This window comes from Papaver somniferum, unplaced genomic scaffold (assembly GCF_003573695.1).
Source record: "Papaver somniferum cultivar HN1 unplaced genomic scaffold, ASM357369v1 unplaced-scaffold_135, whole genome shotgun sequence".
Classification (NCBI taxonomy): Eukaryota; Viridiplantae; Streptophyta; class Magnoliopsida; order Ranunculales; family Papaveraceae; genus Papaver; species Papaver somniferum.
Genome location: NW_020622713.1, coordinates 964,004 through 976,120, shown reverse-complemented (window position 1 = coordinate 976,120; position 12,117 = coordinate 964,004). Strand labels below are relative to the sequence as shown.

At 37.0% G+C, this 12,117-nt stretch overlaps 2 protein-coding genes across 3 annotated transcripts; both read right to left on the bottom strand.

Annotated features, from left to right (window-relative positions):
• Positions 1-5,065: 5,065 nt before the first annotated feature.
• LOC113334167 lies at positions 5,066-9,255 on the bottom strand. 2 transcript variants are annotated; one of them, XR_003352583.1, is made up of 4 exons: positions 8,250-9,045; positions 7,991-8,126; positions 6,695-6,960; positions 5,066-5,651 (listed from the first exon to the last, which is right to left on the bottom strand). XR_003352583.1 is itself a non-coding variant. In XM_026580512.1 (4 exons), exons 2-4 carry the CDS (start codon positions 8,051-8,053, stop codon positions 5,609-5,611), a joined length of 372 nt encoding a protein of 123 aa, XP_026436297.1. In that variant the 5' UTR covers positions 8,054-9,047; positions 9,156-9,255; the 3' UTR covers positions 5,066-5,608. The 2 variants fall into 2 exon arrangements, 1 of the variants encoding a protein (XP_026436297.1); XM_026580512.1 differs by adding an exon at positions 9,156-9,255 and having other exon boundaries at positions 7,991-9,047.
• A 114-nt stretch (positions 9,256-9,369) lies between these two features.
• Positions 9,370-10,089, bottom strand: LOC113334166 (histone H2B-like). The gene has a single exon (XM_026580511.1). It carries the CDS (start codon positions 10,002-10,004, stop codon positions 9,567-9,569), a length of 438 nt encoding a protein of 145 aa, XP_026436296.1. The 5' UTR covers positions 10,005-10,089; the 3' UTR covers positions 9,370-9,566.
• Between the last annotated feature and the right edge of the window lie 2,028 nt (positions 10,090-12,117).

The following is a 12,117-nucleotide window of genomic DNA, read 5'->3' as shown; positions in this document are numbered from 1 at the left end:
ACTATACTCAAGTTCATACGACTCCCATCTACCATTTTCGATGAATGTCTCCGGGCAATCTATGATTTTCTCCACTATTGGCTGCCAGGGCAGATCCCGCTTGTTCTCATAGTACTTGACCACACCCACTAAGTTAAGATTATCCTTTAAGCGGGCAACTGATTCCAAGGGAATTGAGATTTGAAGCACACTCTCAGTCTTGAAGTCATTAGATATAAAAGTCACGATAATTTCCTCAGATATATGGTTCGATAGATTCACAATTTCAATGTCGCTTAGTATAGACACAGCGAAGGGTGTCTCTAAAAGCACAACTAGGCATAATGAAGTCAGGAAAAATTTGGCTGATACCTTTGAGGGTAAAAATGTATGAATTTCAAAGAACAATATAAATGGAGAGATCACTTAACACTCTGATACATTTTTCTAATTAACATAAAAGCCTTTAAATAGGCATTATATCCATGACTGAACTCTTAAAAAACTAACCCACTGACACATTAATTCCTAGTTAATAGGAAATATACTCCCACATTTAAAACTACAAATTTCTCCCAAAATACTAGGATACGTTACTAATCCTAAATATTAAGATTAATCCCATAATTTCTTAATGACTATATCAATTAAGTTAGTCATGAACGTGTTTTGATTACTAATTCCAATACCTTCCCTTAATTCAAACATGTACAATTCATCATCTTCATAATGCATCATCCATCATTCTTCTTCTTCATCATCATCATTATCATCATCATCATCATCATCATAAATCAACATCTTTGTTTTGATGTTGCCATCATCATTATTATTATCATCATCGTCTTCACGATCATTCATCATCATCATTCGTCGTACATCATCATCATCATCATCATAAATTAGAAAAACATGATCATCATTATTAGCCGATCAACATCCTACATAATTAGACTAACATAACGTTTATTGAACCAAATTTTAGAATCCTTCTACATGTTTTGAACAAAAAAAAGATCTAAACAAAAAAAAAATCTTAATAATTTTGTGCTCAACAAAAACTGTGATCAAATATATTTTATATAAAAAAAAAGGTTCTCAAAAAACTTTTTTTTCCTTCAATAGAAACTCTTGTCTTCCAAAGACCTAATTAGTAGGATTTTTTCTTCTTCTCGTAGTTAAAAATCCTTGTTTTCCAAATTTTTACCATCACAACTACAAACTCGTGCTTTCTAACCTCAAAATTTATTTTTTTGATGGAAACCAAACCTTTTTAAACCCTTAAACCATATTTCTAAATACTTTTCTCACAAAATAAATCAAAAACCTTTTCAAAATAAAACAATTTTTTGTAAACTCACAAAAAAACATTTTTTTTCCTTCGCCATTGTCGGAAAATCATCTGGCTCTTGATGCCAAATGTAGAAATTTCAAAGACCAGTATATATGGAGAGAGATATGACTATATTGCTTAACACTCTGATACACTTTTCTTATTAACATAAAAGCCTTTAAATAGGCATCACAATCTTGACTGAACTCTTAAACAGCTAACTCACTAACACAGTAATTCCTAGTTGTAATAGGAAATATATTCCTAGATTCAAAACTGCCAACTACTCCGAAAATATAGGATTCACATGTACATCACTAATATATTAGGATTAATCCCATAATTTCTTAATAACTATATCAGTTAATTTAATCGTAAACGTGTTTTGATTACTAGTTCCAACAAGAAAAGCCCCATCAAATCTAGCTTCCGGAATTGGCAACCCAATTTAGCACCAATTTTCTCCACAAAGTTTTGTAAATTTTCGTTACGGCCCCCGTTTGCCTCTCACTCTCGATCATAGCTGAATCAGAATCAGGTCTCTTCCGTTCCACCGGGGTCATCATCAGATGGAACTGGATATCCTTTGTTTGTTTTTTCTCCCCACCTTGGTGTTGTCATGCAAGTGGAAGTGCAATAGAGGTAGCATCCTCTCGTCTGCGACCCGCAAAAGAGCTACATTTACGGGGTCAGTTAATTGAGATTTATAGGAAAGTTTAGAGACATTCCAAATCTCCTATTAGTCGACAGGGAATCTTTGTAAATCTTCAAAAGTTTATGTTCTTGCATAGTGACTTTCTGAAAGTCTTTAGAATTCTCTATTATTGGATTTGGATTTTCAAATCAATGATTTTAGGTTATGGAGGACTTTTAGAGACTTTTAAGTGAAAATATACCATAAAAAGCTTTAAAAAAGTCTCTCCAAAGTAGGTGATATTTGGGGAAACTTTTGGATATTTAAAAAAATAAAACAAATAAACAATAATAAGAAACCAAATTAATTATAATAAAGTCAATGTATGTTGTTGGATAAGGATTATTACATGAAACTAGTTGGAAGCCTAACAACCTAAGCTCCAACGACATACTACTACATTAATTGAACAGGTTGCCGTGGTAACCTACCAACGAGACTCATGGGTAACCTAGCCAAGAGAGCCGAAGCGGGAGGGGGGGCTGAGATTGTGTCACAAGAGGGGCAAGCAAACACTACCTTCCATGTTAATTCCTGCAATATTATGCCATTGGGGATTGAACCTGGGACCTCCTGGAACGCATGAAACCTTGGGAAACAGGGATGACCAGCTGAGTTAGGTGCCCATTTTTTTTTAAATAATAATAAATATTATCTTTTAAAAACTCCACGTAATACAGGATCTCAACCATGCATTGCGGTCATGTTCAATTTGGTTTATTTTTTCGGTTGACAAAATGGCCACAATTTCTATTATGCACATGTAAATTTATAACTTTTCATTGATTATATTCTTCTTCTTTTTTTATATTAAGTCTATGGATTATTTATGATACATTAATTTTATAAAGTTTGAAAAAAAAACAAATTTCTTCTAATTAGTTGTACGAGGTAAAGTTTCTTTATATTTTTGTCTCCATGACTCGAGAGATTTCTTAAAGATCACTCAGAGAATCCCCCAAAATCAATAAACTTTCAGAGTCTCCCCAAATCCCTTACAAAAAAAAAATTCTCAAGATATCTTTAAAAATCCTAATTGACGTTAAAGGGTACACAAGCCGTGTGCTGGCGAATACAACTGACATAAAGCTAAAAGCTCACAGAAAAAACAACTAAACAAACATAAAGCTAAAATAAAGCTTCAAGCCACAACAAAGACCATATTGACGAAACAAAAAAGACCGCTGCCTATTGTCAATTAACATGCTCGTCAACATCTTCTATATCTAGATAAGCGTGATTTTTTTGCAAGATCACTAAACATTTATTCACGATTAGCTTTTAGAGGTGGAAATTCTAAGCCCCATGAAGAACCAAACTCCACTAGTTTATTAGCCGAAACTTTGTTATCAACTTTAGATATACGTGATTTTTTCTTTTTTAAACTTGTGAGAGTACCCATACCTGTACCATTGGGTTTCATACCCAATTCCAACAATTGGCTTTGATGAAGACGACTTTGCGATGCTAACCTTAGGATCTTTCGAAACTACCTGGGATATTCCTACCTCTCCTTCATCTTCTTCAACTCCATGAAACCTGTTATGGGATTCAAAACCAGGTGGAATGGCGGGATCATACGATGAGGTGCTTGCACTTTAAACATTCTTTTTGCAGACGCCTTTCTTTCTTTTGTAAGAAACCCACTCACCAAGAACCTCTTCTTTTTTTCCATTCTTATCGACGTCAGCATCCAAAGGAGTCTTTTCCATCACACTGTCTTCATTGCTTAAGTTTGCAAAAGGAAGTTCAGAGTCAAGAATGGTATAAGTATTCAAAACTTCTGTAGGCTCCTGAATAGTCGTATCTCCTTTTTTTTCCAGCTTTCTTCTTCTTTTGGTTTAACCATATCTCATGAATAGGCAATTCAGATGGTATAGGGGCCCTCTCCAAAACAGTTTGTACCACTAGAGGGATTTTCTCAACTCCGTCTTGAGTAATCTCAGCTTTATCCTCTATGTTAACAACCAACTGTGCATTGTTTAGAGCGACTAGTTCTTCAGTAGTAACCGGAGTTGAACAAGGAGGCAAGAAGTTTTTCTTAGTCTTAGGAACTAAGCAGCACTTGGCACTTGGATGCCCAAAGGTTTTGCAGTGAGAGAAAGCATCAGGTTTCCAAGGATACTCGGCCTTCACCACAAGTTGTACATTGTCCACTTGAATAGGCAATTCAATTGGAAAAACACAATCAGCTGCAACTTCAACCAAGACCCTGGCATATGGCATCCTTGTCTTCAACGTTGTTGGAGTATCAGTCATGATTGGAGTGCCCACAATACTAGCAATTCTAGATAACCCTAATTCATTCCAAAGATAAAGAGGGACCTGCCTAAGGTTCATCCATACCGGAACTGAGGTAATAGCATCCATGTTTTGCTCTAGAGAAATGGACCAGGGACGAATCAGAAAGAGTTTCTTAGCTATGAAAACAGAACCCAATTCTAACACTTTTATCTTGTCTTCTTCTTAGCAAATTTGAACAAAAAAAGCTTGTTTTCCATGAATAGTCATGGAGAAATCACCTTTCAGTTTCCACTGAGATATTAGGCTTTCTTTAACATAAGGAGATTGAAGATTTTTCCCAACAAAATAACCTACTACATAAGATTCACAATCAGAAAAGTGTGATTTGAGTTCACCTGAACTGAAAACGGCGGTAGCCACTCCATCAATTTCCTTGGCTTCATCAAAAGAAAGCTTGGTTGATGAGATTACTTGAAGATTATTGTTACCAAGACACCAGCATAGCTAATGACTGGGATTGTTTCAAAATTGGAATTGATTTTGGATCTGAAGTTGAATTAGGTTTAGGGTCTTTAATACCCCCAGAGGAGGAAAATCCCCAAACCCAATGTTTGCCTCTGATAAACTAGCAGGATTAGAGGATTCTGCAATCGGATTAGGGATTGAAGTAAGAATGGAAGAGTTTCCATGGTTTCTAGCCATGGAAAAAAATAGCCTCTCAATCGCTTGACACGTCATCGGAGGATGAAAGAGAGTGTGTTTAGTTGGCAAACATATACTCTTAAAACGACTAACCCCCTGTTGCATCGGAAACCTTTTTTTTTTTTTTTTTTTTATCAGTCGTTACATCGGAAACCTTGAAATGCATGTATTTTACATTTAAATATGAAGCCGTTTACATGGGCTTCAAGGGCACCAATAATTGTCTTTCCACCTTGCGCTCCTACCTTAGTAAGGATTGCGGCGTCGGTTAATTTTATGATGCTGTCTTGTTTTTCCATCATCGGAGGCTTCGTGGCAAGATCATACTGCGTCTCGTACTTGTTCTTTTTTGATCTCCCATACTTTGTTCTTTTTTTCCGCATCTTTCCTCCTGGTCTTTTTGCCATCGCTAATCGTTGTACAAGGCTGATCCTTAGCCTCGAATTTCCAGGGAAGTGCTCTTTTCATTGCACTACCAAGTCTTGCCTGTTTATTCCTAAACAGATATTCCATATACATCTTTGGGTTGTCAGACTTACGAATTTCCTTCCAAATATTGAGTGAACTGTAATTACCGTTACACTCTATCAGACGCCTGCGGAAGTCTTCAAGTTTGCTGCTTGCTGGCATCATAATCTCTTGTTTGTTTTAAGGAATCAACTACCTCCATTGCAAAGAGATGTCGAACTAAATCTGCATCTGCAAAACATAAAAGAAAAGAGCGTACATATCCTTAGCAATAAAACTTAAAAAACAAGGAAGTTCTGCAAACATCAAACTTTTATCATGTACATGCCAAGCAGGTTGGTGGGAAAGAGGGTATCATTATCAACAGGATGAGTATTCTGTATTCATAAGAGGCTGCTAAGTTACATTCCTAGCGAAGATAAGCCAAGATGCAGCTTAGCAGTTAATGGTGAATTCAATAAAAAGTATTTATACAATGCAATTCAGGGATTTAAGCCACCAAATGTTTCTTCTTGGGACAATATTTGGAACCTTCGGATAACACCTAGAATCAAACTGTTCATATACAAGTGTATACAAGACATGATACCAACAGCCAGTAAACTTGCTCAATTCACAGAGATACCGAATGGAAGCTGAACATCAAGGAAGACAACCATTCAACCAACTCACAGGGACTTTACCTGAGGACAAATGCTGGATCTTTCCATCTTTTGGAAACATAAAGATCATCATCGCAGTTAAATGGAATAGTAATATTTATGCAGGGACCATAGCTATGGTAGTAAGGTGGTCATCTGGTTGGTGCAGGGAGGTCAAAGTTTTGCAGCACAAGGCCTAAAGTCAGCATGGGATGGAGGCACAGGCTAGGATAGAAGCAATCAAATGGACATATAGGCTTGGCAATGGAATCATTTTACGACTTAATAGCTAAATATAGCAAGGGCAGAAACACAGACATGCCCGATTGTTGATAACACTTGAGAAATTAGATTAAATAAATAAAATAGAACCAGTACTTGCAAACAAAGTTACAAGGCACAGCATCTAGCCAACAAATACTAAAATAAGCACATCATAACTAATTGTAAATCCGTACAAACATTGATGCATAACTCAACGACTGACACCAATCAGCAGTACTTGACTGGATCATGCATTAGCAAAACAGAACATAATTTTTAACAGCAATTCGAAAGCCTAGGACAAAAGTTAGGGGATAATAAGGTAAGAGGAAAAACGAAAATCAGTTGCAGTAATCAAATCATACATACCTAAGTCGTTTACCAGAAGAGAAACCAGATCTTGCGTCTTGCCTCACTCTCAACAGAAAGTTATAACTTGATATTTCTAACACTGGTTTGAAAGACGTTACTGAGAGGATAGGTGCCGCAAAGTTTAGTATACGGCTTATGTTTGACCCATTGTTAGGGCAAGGAGTATCATTACATGCCAGTAAAACAGGAGCGCCAAAAACCAACCACTGTGGGTTTATTACTTTATTGAAGTCAGTCTCTACTCTCTCTAGTAGCAACCAAATCTGCAAAAAGCAAAGGAATGCAAACCACAAATTAACAAACAGTACATTTCTTGGGAAAAAAATTCCCCAGGGACTATCAAAAATATCGTAACATTAAGTATAATCACTAAGACATTATAGGTGGGTACCAAGAATATTTCGAAGGCAGGGAGATGATATGTGAAGAAAGTTCAAAAACATGTACTTGCAGGCCACAGCATAGCGCATTGATTACTGAAGGGTACTAGAGTTAACTCATTCTAGTTCTACAACAGACAACTCCAATTTGTAGGCACTTCTTCCTGAACAATAAGACTAGATAAGTTGACTGTGATCCCAAGAGGAATTTTCAAAGGCTTATGTCCAATGTTGGTCGACACATAACAAGCATTCATGGTGACTCCCAATCCAAATTAGTGACTCGAGAGGTTTGCTGTTTATTACCCGCGGTGGAATTCTATTAATAAGTTGTTCAATCTCATCATATTTACTTCTAGACACTAAATTTCGCATAATGCATTTTAAAGAAAAGACAGTTTTAGTCTTTGAGAATAAGTGGGATTCTAAGCACATCCAACTCCAAGCACCATAGACTAATATGGATAGCCTGCGAGACAGTTACTAGGGCACCACATCATTGATGTGCACAGATTATGACCATATTATTTTGTAAAATATTCCCTAGTGTCAAACCACTATAGAGTTGGGCGAAAAAGGATCTCTTACAACAACCAAATTACATCGTGAATTGTGATCAAAGAAAATACACAGGATGATGGCCTGCAAAATTGTCAGAACTACAAGTCGGTATGGAGAGAAGTACCAAAAGATAACCACAGAGAAATCACAAATCCTGTTGCAATCCATGGTAAGTTCATGGAAATGAAACCAACTTCATCAGAAAAGACCGCTTAAATAGTAGCAAGACATAGTAGAGGAAAACAAACTCATGTATATTTTTGGTACAGCAACTATATGCAAGATATATACTAAAGGCTCCTTAATTTGGTCTATTTGCATCAACACAAAACCGATAATACTTAGTACCAACCTTCATTAAGCAAATTACAGATGTTGCAACGCCACTTTCTTCCTCCTTCAGAAAACAGAACATAAGGATTCACATAAATACACTTTCTACAATGGACAGTTCCAATTGGTCCAAGGTTAACTGTGGGCACTTCTTCCTGAACAATAAGGCTCAATATAAATATAAGATATATTAAGCGATTAATAAAAGAGAACGAAACACATAGATTGCCCAAAATCGAAAAAATAATGACTATTTTGGAATTCATAATGCTACAAACCCCATCAGCAAAACTGCCCCAAGAGGCAAATGCCTCCTCGAAAGCAGTGATTGAGCATTTGTTGTAAGTCGTAGATATCTAGGATGGCAACTGAAGGGATAAAACTCCGTAGAAAACTTCCCCTCCATATCAGCATCATCCAGTGGCCTCGGCAATGTTTTTGAATCAATGCCTGGGTCATTTGATCCTGAAAAAGTTCCAACAGAGAGTGAACTGAAATCCTCAACCAAGTTCTGAAAAACACCAACAGAAGGCCCTGCAGAATTCATTCCCATGAAGCAGCTTGGGTTGAAGGTGGTCTATAACCTCTTTGTTGAGAAGAAAAGGGGTAAGGCTGCACTGGTGGAACCGAAGGGACATAATTAGCTTCACCAACACATGGATACCCCTGTGAAACTGTTTGCACATGTGGATTTAGTGAATGAAATGAGGACTATAATGGAGAATGGGGAGGAGGGTTTACACTATGAGGTACTGGTCCTACTTGAGGGATTTGATACTGTGGATGGAAGGGGAAGGGTGGAAGAGGAGCTTGTTGACCAACAAATGACAAGCCTTGCGAGGAAGACCGGGTTGAACTGAAGTGTTGTGTTGTGCTGGCCGGCCAGATGCATAAGCAGAGTTCTCTACCCCAATCAGAGAGGCTGAGAAGGTTGAAACGGCATTGTAGCCTGAGAAGCAACAATGAAGGATGATGCAGTAGGTCTTCCTAGGAAATTCAGTGTACCAGGTTTTTCATTAACCGCAGGCCGCATCTTAAACAGGTGTTGTTCTTACTTGAGTCACATGCGCCAAAACCTACCAAAACCACACATGAATCAGAGACAATAAACATCCATACATGAATAACAAATGCTACAAGAATATTTGTCTAAATTGGAGTTTAAGAATAAACTAACATGAGACCTGCACTCCCATTTTAAATGTGAATGTCTTGATAACATTTTTCTGACTACATCTGAGGAAACCAAATAAGATCAAAGCACTAGCAGTTCACTATTCCCCTACAGAAAATCCATCCAACGTAGCCTATAATGCACAGTTGTGTTAATTTACATCAAAAATACTTTGGAAAAAACTATGAAAAAATAGTAACATCAGATAAATCAACACTTCCAGATATGCAAACAGGTTTCAATTGATTTTTCACATCCACAAATTAGGACAAATGCTAACAAGATATTTGGATTAGAAATTGAAATCACATACATTTGACATACTAATTACATATGTTAAACCCAGATCCCTAAACCCCAAACCACTAAAACAACAAAAGAAACCCTCAATTTCTAAAACCTAAAAAGCAGAAACAATGAATTAAGAACTGGTAAATTTGGTAACAGCCTTGGTACCCTCCGAAACAGCATGTTTAGCCAATTCACCGGGAAGAACAAGACGAACAGCAGTTTGAATCTCACGAGAAGTGATAGTTGGTTTCTTATTATACCTAGCTAATCTGGATGATTCAGCAGCAAGTTTCTCAAAGATATCATTAATGAAACTGTTCATGATGCCCATAGCTTTACTAGAGATACCAATATCAGGATGAACTTGTTTCAGAACTTTGAAGATGTAGATCTTGTATGTCTCAACTGATTTCTTTGATTTCTTCTTCTTCTTATCTGTTGATGAAGCATCCTTGTTTGGTAATTTCTTCTCAGCTCTGGGTTTCTTCTCTGCTGGTGCTTTTTCGGCTTTCTTTTCTTCAGCGGGTTTCTTTTCTGCTGCTTTTTTCTCTGCTGCTTTCGGCGCCATTTGATCGGAAACTTGAACGGAAAATAAAATGTTTTTCAGAGATAGAATAGAGAGAGAAGGTGTTGTTTGCTGGTGTGAAAGAAAGAATAAGAATGTGAAATTGGAAGGAGAGAGCTGGGTTATTTATATAGGGGCATTGGTAGAGTATGATTGGTGCACATAGTTTCATACGGATCGACAGTTCGCACCGTTGATTGTTGTAAAGGTTACGGAAGGCTCAGATTTTTCAAAAAAAATTAACAAAAGGGGAAGTTTTAGTCTTTATCTTAGGCTGCGTCCTATGGTGTGCTAATCTAGCTAGATTAGTAATCCACGTCAGCTAGGACTACCTCCTAAATTCTATGAGAGCGCTAATCTAGCAGCTAGATTAGCAATCCACGTCAGCCCAGCGTTGTTTGGTTCAGCGCTTTAAATCTCAGTCGTCATATCAAAAAATAAATTACCCAGCGTTGAACCATCCAGCGAAAAAGTTATTTTTGTAGCACTGAACTATTCATCGCTATTATCTCGCTGCTAGTTCAGCTGCGAGCACATGCTAGGAGAGAGAACTAGTGTTAACAAATAGACAACACTTTTTTTTTGAACTGCAATACTTTCCTGCTAATCTAGCCCATAGGACTTAGCCGTAGGCGGGATATTCAAAATTGGGTAGGATAATTTCACCCCACTGACGTCAAATTTCAGCCTGCAAGAGCATTTTTATTTTTTTTTGAGCAACGGCCTTCAAAAAAGCTATCCCCCTCAACAACAGGCATAAGCCATATTGGAGGCACATACCATTACATAGAAGACTTGTTTGTTTTTTTCCCATTGAGCAAGCTCATGAGTAATAGAGTTACAGATTTTAAGTTGAAAAGTAAAAAGACAAGCTTTTAAACTATAAGAAAAAAACTGAATGTCTTTAAAGATAACATCCGTTCTGGAATCTCCATCAAACTCTTTAAATGAAAATTGGTTGATGAGGTCCTAAGCATAACTTTCAATGATGATATGAGTAAGCTTCTGTTCCACAACTTTCTTCAAAACTGCCCAAATAGCTCTAGCTTCAGATTCTTCAGCAGATTCAACTTCAGAAACTATTGAAGCACAAAAGGAAGCATTTTTGGAGAAGTCTCTCATCATATAGCATGTACCATTATCCAAGGGCACCATCAGTATTACATCGTATCCATCTTATAGGATGGGGCATCCATTTGTCAAGGTAAACAATAGAGATAAAAGAAGGGATATGAAGCTTAGGTTTCCTAGTCGGAAGCATGGATTTGGCTCTACATAAGACAGCAAAGTATGATTCCTTTTTTTAAAAAAAACATATTATTTCTACTACTTAAAAGAGACCAAAGGATAGTGACAAAAAAACATTGAGCTTCATCGGGAAGCTTAGAAGCAGGTTCAACTAACCAGTATATCAACCAATCAATGAAAAATTTATCAATAAAGGCCTGAGTATTGCCACACAGAGAAGTGAGGGACTAGACGTGACTAGCAAATGGGCAAATAACCAAAGCATGCATGACAAACCCATTAGGATGAGAACATCTGGTACAGTAGGTATAACATTTATAGCAGCTTTCCAAGTGAAGATTTGAATTTTATGAGGGACTCTAATTTTCCAAATGCACTTCCAAAGGATACTACAAGGGGAGGACCTAAGTCCTCTGAGTCCCAAGTAGGCAGATTTAGAGGTAAATCTACCATTCTTTAAAAGTTCTCAAGCCCTCCTATCAGGAGTGCATATCTGGCTTAAGGGATTGGTGATAATTTTTTCAACAAAAGCATCATCAAAGTGGTTATTGAGTCTACTAACATCCCAGGACCTAGTAGCATAATAGTCCTTCAAGATCTCCTAGTTAAGTTATCTATTGAGGGTAATGCTCATCTGAATTCCCTTCTTACTGCTGAGGAAATTACGAATTAATGTTGTTTTTCAAATGGGTGGTAAGAAGGCTCGTAGACCAGATGGTTTTACAGGAATTTTCAACCAAAAAACATTAGGAATGTTAGAGCACTGCTTGGTCGAACTTGCAAGCGTTGCTATCTCAAGCTTTTTTGTTAAGTTTAGTTGATCAAAACTATATACTTGATTTCTAGTCTACTTATATCTATGTCTCGG